The 18,123-nt window shown below is 46.6% G+C and overlaps 1 protein-coding gene and 1 pseudogene across 1 annotated transcript; both read left to right on the top strand.

The window, feature by feature from the left end:
- The first annotated feature begins 3,992 nt into the window (after nt 1-3,992).
- LOC104650398 (patr class I histocompatibility antigen, A-126 alpha chain-like) lies at nt 3,993-8,429 on the top strand. The gene is made up of 6 exons (XM_074398327.1): nt 3,993-4,503; nt 5,038-5,313; nt 5,930-6,205; nt 6,345-6,461; nt 6,881-6,913; nt 8,204-8,429. Exons 1-6 carry the CDS (start codon nt 3,993-3,995, stop codon nt 8,206-8,208), a joined length of 1,218 nt encoding a protein of 405 aa, XP_074254428.1. The 3' UTR covers nt 8,209-8,429.
- Nucleotides 8,430-12,543: 4,114 nt separating this feature from the next.
- Nucleotides 12,544-13,408, top strand: LOC120363197 (ADP/ATP translocase 2 pseudogene; annotated as a pseudogene).
- Nucleotides 13,409-18,123: the final 4,715 nt, after the last annotated feature.

Below are 18,123 nucleotides of genomic sequence, written 5' to 3'. Positions count from 1 at the left end.
AAATATTCACAAACTATGTCTCCGAAAAAACACTGATATCCAGCATTCACCCACCAAAAAGCAGACAAAGAACATGAACAGACAATCTCAAAAGAAGGTATACAAATAGCCAACAAACATGAAAAAACGCTCAACATCACTAATCATCAAAGAAATGTAAACCAAAACCACTATGAGCTACCACCTTATTCCTGCAAGAATGGTCATAATCAGGGGCCGGGCGCGGTGGCTCAAGCCTGTAATCCCAGCACTTTGGGAGGCCGAGGTGGGTGGATCACGAGGTCAAGAGATCGAGACCATCCTGGTCAACATGGTGAAACCCTGTCTCTACTAATGGTGCAAAAAATTAGCTGAGCATGGTGGCGCATGCCTGTAATCCCAGCTACTCAGGAGGCTGAGGCAGGAGAATTGCTTGAACCCAGGAGGCGGAGGTTGCGGTGAGCCGAGATCGCGCCATTGCACTCCAGCCTGGGTAACAAGAGCGAAACTCCGTCTCAAAAAAAAAATAAGAATGGTCATAATCAAAATGTAAAAAAAAGTAGATGTTGGTGTGGATGTGAAGAAAAGAGAACAATTTTACATTTCTGACAGGAATATAAACTAGCACAACCACTATGGGAAACAGTATGGAGATTGCTTAATGAACTAAATGTAGATTTATCATTTGATCCAGCAATCCCATTCCTGCGTATGTAGCCAGAGGAAAAGAAGTAATTATATGAAAAAGATACTTGCATACACATGTATATACCAGCACAATTCACAATTGTAAAAATATGGAACCAGCCTAACCGCATATATATATATATATATATATATATATATATATATATATATATATACACATACCATGAACTACTACTCAGCCATAAAAAGGAATGAAATAATGGCATTCACTGCAACCTGGATGGAGCTGGAGACCATTATTCTAAATGAGGTAACTCAAGAATGGAAAACCAAATATCATATGCTCTCACTTATAAGTGGGAACTAAGCTATGAGGATGGAAAGATGTAAGAATCCTACAGCGGACTTTGGGAATTCAAGGGGAAGGGCAAGAGGAAGGTGAGGGTTAAAAAAGTACACATTGTGTACGGTGTACACTACTCGGGTGATGGGTGCACCAAAGTCTCAGAAATCACTACTGGAGAACTTATCTATGTAACCAAACACCACCTCTTCCCCAAAAACCATTGAAGTAAAACCATAATTCACAAAAATAAAATATAAATAAAAATTTTAAAATGAAAATTGAATTGTTTTCAAAAGAAATGAATGCTTGCATAGTTTTTGCATAATGTGAAAGATGAATACCCACAATCACATGAAAAAGCTGTTAAAATCCTCCCAGTCTGGGCATGGTAGCTCTCACATGTAGTCCCAGCTAATGGGAAGGCTGAGAGGAGAGAATTCTTTGAGCCTTGAAGTCCCAGGCTGCAGTGAGCTGTGATGGTGCCGTTGCACTCCAGCCTGGATAACAGAGTGAGACAGTGTCTCTAAAACAACAGCAATAATAATAATCCTCCCTTTTTCAACTCAATATTTGCGTAAGGCTAGATTTTTAAAAAATACACCCTTCAATCAAAATAACAGAATGGCTGGGATGCAACTAGAGGCCATAATCCTAAGTGAATTAGTGTAGGAACAGAAAACCAAATACTGCATCTTCTCACTTATAACTGGGAGCTAAACACTGAGCACACATGGACATAAACATGGGACCAACAACACTGCAGATGACTAGAGTGGGGAGAGTGGGAACATGGATTGAAAAACTACCTATGGGTATATGCTCACTACCCGAATGACAGGAGCCATGCCCCAAACCTCAGCAGCAGACAACATATTCATGTCGCAAATCTGCACATGTACCCCCATATCTACAATAAAAGTTAAAATTTAAAAAATAAGAGAACATATCATATGAGACAAACAAGAATGACAGCTGCAAAAATGTGAAATGATCACTCTTCTTGTTATCAAAAATCTAAGTCTATCAGAGGTCTTCAAACCAGAGCGACTCCATCTTGAATGAGGGCTAGGAAGAATGAGGCTAGGACGACTTGCTGGGCCACATTCCCAGGAGGTTGGGCGTTCCTAGCCTCTAGCTTATGGTTACGGGAACAGATTGATAATGTTTACTGAATAGACCAGACTCAAGAATGTCCTGATATTCTGATATCTTGAGAACAGATGCCTTCCTAATTTTGCTTTAAAGACAATAATACTTATTATTATTATTATTATTATTTTTTTTTTTTTTTTGAGACTGAGTCTTGCTCTGTCACCAGGCTGGAGTGCAGTGGTGCAATCTCAGCTCACTGCAACCCCCGCCTCCTGGGTTCAAGCGATTCTTCCACCTCAGCCTCCCGAGTAGCTGGAACCACAGGCGCGTGCCACCAAGCCTGGCTAATTTTTTTGTATTTTTAGTAGAGACGGGGTTTCACCATGTTGGCCAGGATGGTCTCAATCTCTTGACCTCATGATCCGCCCACCTCAGCCTCCCAACAATACCTATTCTCACAAAATATAGTAATTAAAAAAATTAATCCTTTATTAAAAACCTTTGTAGCAGAGCACATCTCCCCATGATTTTTGTTATCCTATATATAAACACGCATTGTACCTAGAATGCGTGTGTTCCTCCTCTTCCTTTCCAGAACGACCTACTCTGTATAAAGTAGCTGTTCTTTCACTCCTTTTCTTTCTTAATGAACTTGCTTTCAGTTTGCACTGCCAACTTGCTCTGAATTCTTTCCTGTGGGACATCTAAGAACCTTGCCTTGGGAGTCTGGATCGGGACTTCTTTCTGGTAACAGCTCCAGAAGGTGAGATCTTTCCCCACTGGGAGTTGCAGAGCCAATGCATGAAACCAAAATTGAGCATCAAGAAGAACAAGTTTTATTTCCTGGCCAGGAAATGAAAAGGTGGGAACGGCTCTGGCAAATCAACTTCTCAGCTAGCAAAGGGTGAGGGGGTAGAAATATAAGTTTGCTCTAATGAAGGGGTTGGGAATTAAAAATAAGGGGAGGAATGATCATGTATTTTATGAGAAGAGGGGGTGGGTGAACTTCTCTCAACCAGTAATACTGCCTTCCTTTTTATCCTTTTAGGACTTCTTCCAGTAAATGTTATGGAGATTGCTGATTGTCATGGTGTTGGTGAGAGCGCCATTTAGCACAGAAACAGGATCATAATGAAGCCTGAGATCTTTTTTAGGTCGTTCGGCCAGCTGTCTTCATTCTAACCAGTTTCAGCTCGTTTGATTGCAAAAGCAACTTCTTGAAGCAGGTCCGATTTTTCAAAATAAGTAGAGTCAAGACCAGGTGCAGTGGCTCAGGCCGGTAGTCCCAGCACTTTGGGAGGTGGAGGCCGGCAATCGCTTGAGTCCAGGAGTTCCAGACCACCCTCAACAATACGGTGGAACTCCATCTCTACAAAACATTCAAAAATCAGTTGGGCGTGGTGGCGTGGGCCTGCAGTCCCAGCTACACAGGAAGCTGAGGTTGGAGACCGAGATATCAAGGCCTGAGCCCAGGAGATCAAGGCTCCAGTGAACTAAGATTCCACCACTGCACTCCAGCCTGGCCAACAGAGTGAGATCCTGTCAAAACAAACAAACAAAAAACCCCACTGATTTAAACAGTTCCTGGGCCAGATCTCAGGGAGACAGTGTGACAAAGAGCACTCGGGGCAGGAGGAAAAGGAGCAGGACAAAGTTCTGGGTCCCCGGGAGTGGTTCTCAGGGTCTCAGACCCTGAGGGCAGAGTCTGGGGATTGGGAAACCCAGCGTAGAGGATTCCACACTCCCAGGAGTTTCACTTCTTGCTCTCCAAACTGGTGTCTGGTCCTTCTTCCTGGACTTCTAGGCCTTAGTTCTCATTCCCACTGGGTGTCAGGTTTCTAGAGAAGCCAATCAGCGGTCACTAAGATTCCCGGCTATAAAGTCCCCATGCACCCACCAGGACTCAGACCCTCCCCAGATCCCAAGGATGGGGGTCATGGCGCCACGAACCCTCCTCCTGCTGCTCTCCACGGTCTTGCTGCTGACCAAGACCTGGGTAGGTGAGTGCGGGGTTGGGAGAAGCAAGGGGCCCGCCCGGTGGGGATGCAGAACCCTGGAAACCGCATCAACGCCCCCTCTCCTGCCCCAATCCCTTCCCGCCCGTCGCCTTCCTCTACTTTGCCCTTCAGGAGGGACTCGAGCCAGACTCAGCCCCTTCTTGCCCGCAGACTCCCACTCCCTGAGGTATTTCTACACCGCCGTGTCCCGGCCCGGCCGCGGGGAGCCCCGTGTCATCGCCGTGGGCTACGTGGACGACACGCAGTTCGCGCGATTCGACAGCGACGCCGCCAGTCCGAGGATGGAGCCGCGGGCGCCGTGGGTGGAGCAGGAGGGGCCGGAGTATTGGGAGGAGGAGACACGGACAGCCCTGGACACCGCCCAGAATTTCCGAGTGAAACTGCGGACCCTGCTCCGCTACTACAACCAGAGCGAGGCGGGTGAGTGACCCCGGCCCTGTGTGCCAGCACTCACTCTTTTGTAAACCGCCTGTGACAATGAAGAACAGATTTACCACCTTCATGACTGTGGTAATGGGGACCTGATTCCAGCCGTCACAGGTCAAGGGAAGGTCCCTGCTGAGGACAGACCTCAGGAGGGCAGTTGGTCCAGGACCCACATCTTTCTTCATGTTCCTGATCCTGCCCTGGGTCTGCAGTCTCAGTTCTGGAAACTTCTCTGGGGTCTAAGCCTGGGGGATTCCTCTAGGACCTCACGGTCCTGCCTCTTCCCTGGTCACCACCCTTCCTCATCCCCTACAGACGGCCTGGGTCCCCCCGAGGCTCCGGATCCAAGATCCACCTTGAGGCTGTGGGACCCACCTAGACCCTCCACCCACCCAAGAGAGCTGCAGGCTCCTTTACCCGGTTTCATATTCAGTTTAGGCCAAAATCACCGAGGGTTGGCGACGCAGGGGCGGGGCTGACCGCGGGGGCGGGGCCCAGGGGCGGGGCTGACAGCGGGGGCGGGGCCAGGGTCTCACACCTACCAGGGAGTGTTTGGCTGCGACCTGGGGGCCCACGGGCGCCTCCTCCGCGGGTATTACCAGTTCGCCTACGACGGCAAGGATTACATCGCCCTGAATGAGGACCTGCGCTCCTGGTCCGCCGCGGACCTGGCGGCTCAGATCACCCAGCGCAAGTGGGAAGGACAGAAACACGCGGAGGAGGTCAGGGCCTACCTGGAGGGCAAGTGTGTGGAGCGGCTCCGCAGATACCTGAAGAAAGGGAAGGAGACACTGCAGCGCGCGGGTAAGAGGGGCCACGGGACAAGTCTCCCATCTCCTTCTTAGACTGGAACTGTGCCCACAGCTGATAGACCGCAAAGAATAGAAGAAACAGGGATGGAGGCCAGAATGCCACTCCTTTCTTGGGTCAGGAGGGGGAGCTGTCACCCTGGGTACAGGAGATCCTGTATCAAAGAGTGACTCTTAAAGGGCCAGCCCCCTCTCAGGGGCAATTAAGGACTCTAGTCTCGCTGGAGAGTCCATCCTTCAAATGAACTGATCAGCAGTTCTCCTTGACTCTCAGTGTTAGGGATCATGGGGGACTTTCTCTCCTGCCTGGTTCTCAGCCCCACACCAAGTGTCTGTGGAGGTTTGACTTCAGCTTTTCTCAGTCACTCAGCATCCGTGCAGGCCAGGACCAGAAATCCCTTTTCACCTTCTATCCTGGGCTATCTCACCCCAATTCTAGAACTTTCCAAGGAATGCAAGGCTATCCCAGACCCCTAAGTCCAGGCTGGTGTCTAGGTTTTGTGCTTTCCTACTCTAATTGTCCTCTTCATTCTCAGGATGGTCACACAGGCACTGCTGGACTGTCCCATGAGAGATGCAAAGTGCCTGAATTTTCTGACTCTTCCCCTCAGATCCCCCAAAGACAAATGTGACCCACCACCCTATCTCTGACCATGAGGCCACCCTGAGGTGCTGGGCCCTGGGCTTCTACCCTGCGGAGATCACACTGACCTGGCAGCGGGATGGGGAGGACCAAACTCAGGACATGGAGCTTGTGGAGACCAGGCCAGCAGGGGATGGAACCTTCCAGAAGTGGGCAGCTGTGGTGGTGTCTTCTGGAGAGCAGCAGAGATACACATGCCACGTGCAGCACGAGGGGCTGCCAGAGTCCCTCACCCTGAGATGGGGTAAGGAGGGAAATGGGGTAAGGAGGGGATGGGGGGTCACGTCACTTCTCCAGGAAAGCAGGAGCCTGTCTGCATCCCTTCAACAGGGTCAGGGCTAAGGCCTGGGGTCAGGACCCCTCTTCTTCTCCTCCTTTCCCAGAGCCATCTTCCCAGCCCACCATGTCCATCGTGGGCATCGTTGCTGGCCTGGTTGTCCTTGGAGCTGTGGTCACTGGATCTGTGGTCGCTGCTGTGATGTGGAGGAGAAAGAACTCAGGTAGGGAAGGGGTGTAGGGTGGGGTCTGAGTTTTATTATCCCACTGGGAGTTTCAAGCTCCAGGTAGAGATGTGCCCTGCCTTGTTACTGGGAAGCACCAGCCTGGGCCCTGTGTGCCAGCACTTACTCTTGTGTAAAGCACCTATGACATTGAAGGACAGATTTATCACCTTGAGGATTGTGGTGATGGGGACCTGATCCCAGCAGTCACAGGTCACGGGATGATCCCTGCTGAGTACAGAACTCAGAAGGACAGTTGGTCCAGAACCCACATCTCCTTTCTTCATGTTCCTGATCCTGCCCTGGGTCTACAGTCACGGTTCTGCAAACTTCTCTGGGATCCAAGGCCTAGGGGTTCCTCTCAGACCTCATGGCCCTGCCTCTTCCCTGGCCTCTCACAGGACATTTTCTTCCTACAGATAGAAAAGGAGGGAGCAACTCTCAGGCTGCAGGTAAGTATGAAGGAGGCTGATCCCCAAAATCCTTGGAATATTGTGGTCAGGAGCCCATGGGGGAGTTCACCCATCCCGCAATTCATTTTCTAGCCACATCTCCAGTGGACTCTGACCAAGTCCTGTTTATTTTTTCCTCCTTTTTTTATTTTATGGAATTTCAGTGGTTTGTGTTTGGTTTTGGTTTTGTTTTGAGACACAATCTGGTTCTGTTGCCTGGGCTGGAGTCCAGTGGCAAAATTTTGGGTCAAGTGCTCCTCCCACCACAGCCTCCCAAGAAGCTGAGATTTCAGGCACATGCTACCACATCAGGCTAACTTTTGTATTTTGTTGTGGAGATGGGGTTTCACCATGTTGCCCAGGCTGGTCTGGAATTCCTGAGCTCAAGCAAATCTTCCTTCCCCGCAAAGTGCTGGAATGAGATACATGAGCCACCAAGCTTGGCCAGGTCCTTTTTTTGTTCTACCCAGGCAGTAATGGTGCCCAGGGCTCTGGTGTCACTCAAGGCTTATAAAGATAAAACCCTTGAGGGAGTGAAGTGGGTTCGGGGTGGGACAGAGGGAATAGGAATGGATCATGGGGATTCTCTGATTTGGAATTTTTGATTGTGTGATGGGCTGTTTAGAGTGTTACCACTTACCATGAGTGGCCTGAATTTGTTCATGACTATTTTTCTGTCACCCGAGACAACTGCCTTGTGAGGAACAGAGATGTAGGATTTCTTCACGCCTCCCCTTTGTGACTTCAAGTGATTCTGACTTCTCTTTCTGCAAAGGCATCTGTATATCTGGGTCCCTGTTAGCATAATGTGAGGAAGTGGAGAGACAGTCTACCCGCTTGTCCACCATGACCACCTTCCTCACACTGACCTGTGTTCCTTCCCTGTTCTAGAGGTGTGTGGCTAACATGTCCCCATCCCTGTCTCAACATCATGGTACACTGAGCCACAGTCTCTTACTTTTCTGTTAAAAATAGGAACCTGGGTCTCAATTTATTTTTTCATATTCGGGTGATGAAATGGAGTTGAGGAAGCTAAGGTCATAGCTGGAAATACAGACAGATAATTCCACAGCACATCTCTAGCAACTTTAGCCTATTTCACTTTCTAGTCTATTCCTTACCACCTGTAGTCTTGACCATATCCCTTGGAGTTGAATATTGTTTTTATATTGCTTTTGTTTGAATGTTCCCTCCAATACTGATGTTGAGACTTCATCCCTAATGTGGCAATGCTAAAAGGTGGAGCTTTAAAGACATGATTGGATCATAAGGCTCTGTCTTCATTTACAGATTAATGGATTAATGGGTTATCACAGGAATGGGACAGGTGGCTTTATAAGGAGAAGAGAGAACAGAGGTAGCCTACCAAGCCCCCTTGCCATGCAATGCCCTGCACCTCCTCAGAACTCTGCAGAGTCCCCATCAGCAAGAAAGTTCTCACCAGATACAGCCCCTCAACCTTGGACTTCCCATTCTTCATAACTATGAGAAATAAATTTCATTTCTTTACAAATTACCCAGTTTCATATATTCTGTCAAAAGCAACAGAAAATGGACCAAGGCAGGATATTGGTCCTAAGAAGTAGGGTGTTGCTGATAACAAATACATGAAGACATGGATTCAGCTTTGAAACTGAGTAATGGGTAGAAGCTGGAAGAATTTGGAGGAGCAGAAAGCCTAGATTCTGGTGAGGGATTAGAAGACAAGAAGTCTAGAGAAAGCTTCAAACTCCTTAGAGACTTATTACATGGTCATGACCAGAATATTGATAGAAATGTAGACAATAAAGATCATTCTGATGAGGTTTCAGATGAGACTGGGGAACAAAGTATTAGAAATGGAACTAAAGACCATCTATGTTATAAATTCGCAAAGAACTTGGCTGAACTCTGTCCATACCCAAGCACTTTGTGGAAGGTCAAACATTAGAGTGATGAACTAGCATATCTGATAGAAGAAATTTCTAGGCAAAATATAAAAGCAGCTGCTTGGTTTCTCTTGGCCACTTACACTGAGATTCAGGAGCAAAGAAATAAAGACAGAATATATAATTTAAAAAGAAGCAGAGCAGAAAGATTTGGAAAACCAAACCTGGCCATGTGAAAACTGGAAAGGAATGTTCAGGGGAGGAAACCAAGAACATAGCTCAGTGGCCATTTGTTAAAGAGCAAGGGATAGAAGACAACCAGATGCTCTTTCTCAAGAGAATGTAAGACCTCGAAGACATTTCAGAAATCTTTGAGGCTGCCCCTCCTATCACAGGGCCAGAGGCCTAGGAGGAGAGAATGGTTTTGGGGGATAGGCTCTCTCCAGGAGCTCACTGCCCAGGACCACGTTGGGACCCTGCTTCCTACACCCCAGCACAGTACTCACTCAGTTGTCACCCCAGCAGTGGCCCTAGGTGTGGCTTAAGCCATGGCTCCATAAGGTACAAATCATAGACCTTGGTAGCCTGCATGGGATGCTAACTCTGCAGCCTTGCAGAAAGTAAGAGCAGGGGAAGCTTCCTCCACTCAGATTTCAAAGATGTCTTTGAAGTCCTGGAAGACTAGGCAGAGACTTGTTGCAGAAGTGAAGGCACAACAGAGAGCCTCCATTAGAGTGATGCCAAGTAGAAATGTGAGGTGGAGCTGCCACAGAGAGCCCCTACCAGGGAAATGTCTAGTGGAGTCCTGGAGGCCAGGCCAACCAGAAAGAGTGGTAAGAGCAGGAGCTGATCTCCACCACGACCCAACCACCAGCAGGACCCCAGAACTGGAGTCATTAGCAGCGTGCAATGCCCACTTCAGAAAGCTTCAGGCATCAGCCTCCCACCCATACTAGCAGTCACATGGGCTGCATCAAGCTAAGCCATAGACACAGGGCCACCTGAGGCCTTGAGACCCAACACCTGCTCCAGTGTGTCTAAAAGGAAACACGTGGAGTTGAAAAAGATGATAATACACTTCCCATGCACACTGTTTCTGTTAAAGACCCTTTAACAGAATCTTCTTCATTCTCCTCACACTCCCAAGATGAAATGAGGCAAACTTTGAAGTATAATTAAAGCTGTATTTGAACATCTCTTGTATTTCATTTGTGCATTTTGTGCCTTATTCTTTTTGGTTTTTAACCACTTTCAAGACATCCTTGGGCTTCCATTGCCATGGACCACCCAGAACTGCATTCCCTGATCTCTGTTCTCATTCTGGTTGTGTTGACTTTTCCCTTCTCCCTGGTTGATCCCCCTAATTACCTGAGTCCATTCTGTCAGGTGATGTCCAATGAAAAGGTAATGTGCATAGTGGCAAAGCCCAGGGAGTCCTGGGTGTAAATTTTTACTTTGCCATTTCTTATCTGTGTGACTTATGCCATGGGGATTCACTTTTCTGGGTTCCAGTTCCTCATCTTGTACATGACACCATTTTCCTGGGACAGTTATTATGAAGCTAATAGAAAGTACCTATGCTGTGGTTTGAATGTGTCCTCCAAAAAGCATGTGTTGGGAACTTAATCACTAAAGCAACCATATAAGGAGGTGGAATCTTATGACAGGTGTTTAGGACATGAGGGTTCCAACTTTATGAATGGATTAATACTGATCATAGAAGGTCTTGAGGTTGAGCCCTTGCCCTCACTCACCTACTTGCGTTAAGTACTAAGTCAATTAGGTTCAGGAGTCTGGTGGGGCACTTTTAGAAATTACAATAATAGGGACTCTCAAGAGGTAGACTTTTGTTTTTTCTTTTTCCTTTTTTGACAAAGGGTCTCACTCTGTCACCCAGGGTGGAGCACAGTGGCGTGACAATGGCTCACTGCAGACTTGCACCCAAGGCACAGGTGCTTTTCCCCTCAGTCACCCGAGTTGCAACTACAGGTGAATGCCACCACACCTGGCTATTTTTGCCCAGGCTTGTCTTGAACTCCTGGCCTCAATCCACCCAACTTGTCCTCCCAAAGTGCTGGGATTACAGGCATGAGTCACTGCACCTGGTCAGTAAATAGGATTCTTGCTCCTAATGCATGGCTCTTGTGGAGTTTGGGAACAAGGAGAGTGGTTTATCTTCTCCTGATTCCCTTCAGTTGAATGAACAGAGATAAGTAATTCAGTTTGAATAAAAAAGAGAAATTGCCTCCACTTTGGTAGTTATGCTGCATATTGGTGGTATTGGTACTACTATTGATAGTTATGGTAAGTATTGACAGGCTACAATCTGCAGCTAGCTGTTAGAAAGTGCTTAGTACAAAGAAGGGATTTACCAGAAAGGATAACTCTCTCAGCTAGTTATTTCACACTGAGAAAACTGGATGTGAGGGGATTTGTTTTCATTATAAAAATCAGCTCTGTTTAACGAAAACAGAATGAAAGTCACATGTGCAAGTTAAATGTTTCCTGTAGCCATACTAATAACTTTTTTAAAAACAAGTGAAAATTTGTAATATTTGTTGTTTTACCCAATATAGCTAATATATAAGCATGGCCACATATACTCAATATAAAAAGTATTCTTTACTTTTTACTTTTTTATACTAAATCTTTGAAACTTGAAGTGCTTCTTATATTCAGTTCCTCCCTTGCTCTAGCCAAATTAGTCTCACTTTTCTCACCTTAAAATGGGAGAGAAATTGAAACTACTCACAGGATTGCTGTGAGGACTGAGACCTGTAAACATCTATTCCTCGCTCTCTGGGTATCAGATGCTATACGAAATGCTTTGTGTGCATTTAATCCTCACATTCTTCCCGTGAATAGGAACAGTTATCACCCCACTCGACAGGTGAACAAACTGATGGCTAGAAAAGATTAAGGAATTTCCTCAAGGGTACACAATTACTAAGAAACTAAGCTGGGATTTGGACCCAGATAGCCTGACTCCAAAGTTGGACGTTTTATCCACTCTGCTAGAAAAGCAAAGGAAATATGCAGTCTATTTAGGAAAGAATGCATGAGTTTGTTCATAAAGTGTAACAGTGAGTGTGGGTAACCAATGAAGACTGCTTGATATATCCATTAAGCACAAATTCATATGAGTACACATAAGAGCACAGCCACCAGATTCCACAACAAAGTGCATGTGTGTGTGTTGGCATGCATGTGTGTGTGTGTGTACGTGTGTGCACATGGGTGTGTATGTGTGCTGGTGTAGAGAAAACCTGATTAATAATGTCCAAGACATTCTCCAGGACCTCTTCCACTCAGGTTCCCCAGAGCAGATGGTGGGCAAAGGGCAGAAAGAATTGGTCCCTCAAGCTGCAGACAAGAGCCATAATATAACCAAAAGGCAGTGTTTGGGTGAAACTGAACTTGGCAAAGAGGAGAGACTGGGAGAGGGCTGGGAGAGGAAAACCAGGTGCGAGGTTGTCATGCAAAGCAGGTCCCTTGGGCTCATCACCTGTTGTTCACCAGGGCTCAGGATAAAAGCCAGAATATCACACGCTATGGATAAAGAAACAGGCATTTGAAGGAACTTTCAATTCAGTGTCAGTAAGTAAAGAGAAGGCGTGAGTCCCATTCTTTATATTTTTCCATAGAAGAGTAAACTGGTCCCCACAGCCCCGGAGTCAAAGCCGGTTCCCAGCCCAGTCCCATCCTGCAGCAGCCTGCCTCCTCTTTCCTTTTGACATGACAGATGCCGCTGTGTAATTCACCAAGGACTTCCTGGCAAGTGGAGTGGCCGCAGCCATCTCCAAGACGGCGGTAGCGCCCATTGAGCGGGTCAGGATGCTGCTGCAGGTACAGCATGCCAGCAAGCAGATCACCGCAGATAAGCAATACAAGGGCATTATAGACTGCGTGATCCATATTCCCAAGGAGCAGGGAGGCCTGTCCTTCTGGCGCGGTAACCTGGCCAATGTCATCAGATACTTCCCCACCCAGGCTCTTGACGTCACCTTCAAAGATAAATACAAGCAGATCTTCCTGGGTGGTGTGGACAAGAGGACCCCGTTTTGGCGCTACTTTGCAGGGAATCTGGCATCAGGCGGTGCTGCTGGGGCCACATCCTTGTGTTTTGTGAACCCTCTTGATTTTGCCTGTACGCGTCTAGCAGCAGATGCGGGTAAAGCTGTGGCTGAAAGGGAATTCCGAGGCCTCGGCGACTGCCTGGTTAAGATCTACAAATCTGACGGGATAAAGGGCCTGTACCAAGGCTTTAATGTGTCTGTGCAGGGTATTATCGTCTACCGAGCTGCCTCCTTCGGTATCTACGACACTGCAAATGGAATGCTTCCGGATCCCAAGAACACTCACATCGTTATCAGCTGGATGATCGCACAGACTGTCACTGCTGTTGCCGGGTTGACTTCCTATCCATTTGACACTGTTCGCCGCCGGATGATGACGCAGTTGGGGCGCAAAGGAACTGACATCATGTACACAGGCACACGTGACTGCTGGAGGAAGATTGCTCGAAGGAGGCAAAGCTTTCTTCAAGGGCGCATGGTCCAATGTTCTCAGAGGCATGGGTGGTGCTTTTGTACTTGTCTTGTATGATGAAATCAAGAAGTACACATAAGTTATTTCCTGGGAATTTTCCCCCTGTGAACAGGTACGTTGTATTATATAACGTATCTTGAGCATTCTCAGCAGACTCCTGGCTGTCAATTTATCTGTGGCAACTATTTACTGGTTGAAAATGGGAAGCAGGCCGGGCGCGGTGGCTCAAGTCTATAATCCCAGCACTTTGGGAGGCCGAGGCGGGTGGATCACGAGGTCAAGAGATCGAAACCATCCTGGTCAACATGGTGAAACCCCGTCTCTACTAAAAATACAAAAAAATTAGCTGGGCATGGTGGCGCGTGCCTGTAATCCCAGCTACTCAGGAGGCTGAGGCAGGAGAATTGCCTGAACCCAGGAGGCGGAGGTTAGGTGAGCCGAGATCGCGCCATTGCACTCCAGCCTGGGTAACAAGAGCGAAACTCGGTCTCAAAAAAAAAAAAAAAAAAATGCCGGCTGCATGCAGTGGCTCCCAGCCCTTCGGGTGGCCCTGGTGGACAGATGCCTTGAAGTCAGGAGTTTGGGACCAGCCTGGCCAACATGGCAAAACCCTGTCTTTACTAAAAATAAAAAATTAGCTGGGCGTGGTGGCGCGTGCCTGTAATCCCAGCTACTCAGGAGGCTGAGGCAGGAGAATTGCCTGAACCCAGGAGGCGGAGGTTGCGGTGAGCCGAGATCGCGCCATTGCACTCCAGCCAGGGTAACGAGAGCGAAACTCCGTCTCAAAAACAAAACAAAACAAAACAAAAAGAAAAAGAAAATGGGAAGCAATAATATTCATCTGACCAGTTTTCTCTTAAAGCCATTTCCACGATGATGTTGATGGGACTCAATTATATTTTTTTATTTCAGTCACTCTTGATAAATAACAAATTTGGAGAAATAAAAATATCTAAAATAAAAAAATTTTTAAAAAAAGAAAAGCAAACTGGGCACGCTACTTGACATGCAGGCGGAGGGGAGGTACGCGGCTGTGTGTTATTGCTCTCCACTGTAAGTCAAGCATGAGAGCAGCCTTATCAATGAAGAGACACACAAACAGCGCGGGCACCTGGCACTTTTGATTAGAGTGTCAGTTATTGACAGGGTGTGGTAAGCTGACTTCTAAGGTGGTCCCTCGTGGTTCCCCCATTCTGGTATTCAAGCCTTTGTGGGATCCTTCCCACCTTGAGTTTGGTATGGATCTAGTCACTTAATTCTAACCAATGGAATATGACAAAGGTGAGAATCTGTCATATCTATGATTAGGCAATGAGAGTTTGTGGCTTTTATCTTGCTAGCTGACTCTCATTTACTGACTTAAGGAAGCAAGCTGCCATGTTAGAGAGGTCCATGTGCTGCGGAACTGAGAGTGCTCTCCACCCAACATCCAAGAGGAACCAGAGCCTTCACCTACCACCCTTCCTGCTTCCTACCAGCAACTAAGCTAGTGAGCTTGGAAGCACCTCCTTTCCTAGTCAAGTCTTCAGAGAAGACCCCAACTATGATTGCAGCCTTGAGAGGCCCTGAAGAGAGGACCCAGCTATGCTGTATTGAATTTCTGACCTGCAAATATTGTGAGATAATAAAGGTGTGTTGTTTTAAGCCACTTATTTTAGGGTAATTCGTATGCTGTAATAATAACTAGTACACTGGGGATGTTCGGAAATGCCAGCTACCCAGGAACTGGAGACCTAGGGGCCCATGGCTAGTCGCATGCCCCTCTGTCAGGAGTGAGAAAAACACCACTGGTTCCACTGGATTCTAACTTTTGGAAACCCCACTCACTGGAAGAAAGGAAGTCTGGGTTCTAATGAGTTCATAGTTCAGGCAACTCAGAATGAGCTCCCAGCATCATTTCCAGACAATGCTGCTCCTGATACCACAAATGTAGCAGAATAACAGCAAACTGAGTAAATAGGACAGCAGGCTGCAGACCCCCTCGTGTACCAATGATCTTCATAGAGACTTGAAACCTCACTATGCATAGAGTTGATAAAGGCACCGAATAAACCAGACAGAGGAAGGACTTGAGTCGAGAAAATGTCTGTATCTCAACTACGAAATGTTTCTGTAACCACAAAGGGGAGGAAACAGGAGGATGTGATAAACTGTGGCAGAAATTAATGCTAAGAAGAAAAGACAGAAAAAAGAACCAGTGAATTTAAAGATACTTAAGAGGCATAACGACAGAAATTATTAAGTGCATCTCTTTGGATCACCATTTAAACACATCCATTTTTAGAAATGGTCATTTATTATAATTATGTTCATAAAGTTCTCTTAGAGCCACATTTAAAAATGTTTACTGATGAAGTATGTCTGAAACGTTCTTCAAAATATCCAGCATGTAATGGGGGTGCGAACTAGGTAACTGTATAAATGGTGCAAGATTAGCTATTAGTTGATGATTCTTGAAGGTAATTCATGGTTGATACATACATGATAGTTCACTGTACTATTTTCTCTACTCATGTCATACTTGAAGTGTCAATAATACTTTTTTTTCAAAAGAATGAAGCTGAAAGCCAAGATCCTTGAAAATCATACACCTTCTTCCAGGGGCAAGCTCTGTGAGGAAATATGATGGGATCATTCCTGAGGGGTTTGGCGAGGAGGTCTACCGAGATGAGGGAAGACTCTACTGGGGATCTCAGAGATATCATTTTCCCACCTGATTGGACAGTTTCACTCCTCTTGGACCCTAATGACATTTTCACAGCCATGTGCTGAGAAAAGCATCCTTGCAGGAGGAAGGCTCAGTCACAGGGAAGGAGAAGGGAGAAACAGACAAGGAGAGCAGAAATCCCCATTTCAGACTCCCCAGCAGCATCTGAGAAAGAAGGTCAGGAAAGAAAGGTCAGCCTGGGCCTTCCGCCACCCTCCCCAGCCTTGGTTCCCTGATTAGTGCTCCTGACTCAGGAAGCAAGCTGCAGGTCCTGGCACTGTCTTCTCTTGGGAGCTGATTATGGCAATGTACTACAATGTGCTATTGCTCAGACTAAAAGTGGTTTCTTACGTTTTTTAATTCCCCTTGAAAATCTTCTCTCGTGACGAAAAAAAAAAAAACACCTCTGGATTTACAGAAAATAGATTGTGTCATAACTGTAACTAACGTGTACTTCCGCTACAAATCCAAGATACAATACATTCACAACTTTATTTTTCCAGTGATCTCTTCTAATGCCTCTTGAGGCTTCCTGTGAAATGTCTAAGCACCCCACAGCCAAAGGAGATACTCGCAGTCTCCCTCAGTCCTAAGAACGGAAAAGAAGCTGTTGCCCTTCTCTTCTATAGGTGTTGCTGTTGAAAACTCATCCCACACAATTGATGAAGATGATTTTTCACTGCCTTAGTCACCTAAACAGGCCTTGGTGATCCACATTTCATTATAGGTTACTAGGCTTCTCTAAGGGAGGGATGACTATTGAAGCTGAGTGATGAAAACACTTTGCTATTCTTTCTAATTTTTTCTGTTTGAAGTTTTCCATAATAAAAAGTTAAAAATCGGCCGGGTGTGGTGGCTCAAGCCTGTAATCGAAGCACTTTGGGAGGCTGAGGCGGGTGGATCATGAGGTCAAGAGATCGAGACCATCTTGGTCAACATGGTGAAACCCCATCTCTACTAAAAATACAAAAAAATTAGCTGGGCATGGTGGCACGTGCCTGTAATCCCAGCTACTCAGGAGGCTGAGGCAGGAGAATTGCCTGAACCCAGGAGGCGGAGGTTGCGGTGAGCCAAGATCGCGCCATTGCACTCCAGCCTGGGTAACAAGAGTGAAACTCTGTCTCAAAAAAAAAAAAAAAAAGTTAAAAATCAAAACTTAAAACTATCTAACAGGCTGGGCACAGTGGCTCATGTCTGTAATCCCAGCATTTTGGGAGGACATGCACATAGATCACTTGAGCCCCGGCATTCAAGACCACCCTGGGCAACATGGAGAAACCCCATCTCCACAAAAAAAAAAAAAAAAAAAAATAGCTGGGTATGGAGGCAGGCTCCTGTAGTCCCAGCTACTCAGGAAACTGAGGTGGGAGGATCACTTGAGCCCAAGAGGCACAGGCTACAGTGGGCCAAGATAGTGCCACTGCACTGTATCCTGGGCAACAGAGCAAGAACTTTTCTCAAAACAATAACAACAACAAAAAAAAAACACAAACCACTGAAATGCCATAAAATAAAGAAAGGATAAAAAAAAATTAATAGGACCTGCTCAGAGCCCACAGAAGATGTGGATGAAGGAAAAATTTTGGATTGGGTGAGCTCTCCCATGGGCTCTCATCCACAACATCCCAGGGATCTCAGAGATCAACCCCCTTCATACTTACCTGCAACCTGAAAGAAGCTCCCACCTTTTCCACCTGTTGCAAGAAAATATCCTGTGAGAGGCCAGGGAGGAGGTAGGGCCATGAAATCCTAGGCTGTGGCTCCTAGACTTGGATCCCAGAGAATTTCGCAGAACTGTGACTGCAGACCCATGGCAGGATCAGGAAATATCAAGAAAGGTGATGTGGCTCTTGGACCAACTGCCCTCCTGAGGTCTGTCCTCAGCAGGGACCTTTCACTAACCTGTAACTGCTGGGAACAGGTCCCCATCACCACAATTATCAAGGTAATAAATTTGTTCTTCATTTTCACAGGTACAAAAGAGTAAGTGCTGGTATACAGGGCCCCAGGCTGGTACTTCCAAGTTATGAGGTAGGGCACAACTCTACCTGCGTGCTGTTAGGAGTAAGTGTGGTTTTGTTCATTTT

The sequence above is a fragment of the Saimiri boliviensis genome, chromosome 4 (assembly GCF_048565385.1).
Source record: "Saimiri boliviensis isolate mSaiBol1 chromosome 4, mSaiBol1.pri, whole genome shotgun sequence".
Taxonomy (NCBI): Eukaryota; Metazoa; Chordata; class Mammalia; order Primates; family Cebidae; genus Saimiri; species Saimiri boliviensis.
The sequence above is the reverse complement of the archived record's forward strand: the minus strand, read 5'-3'. Positions and strand labels throughout refer to the sequence as shown.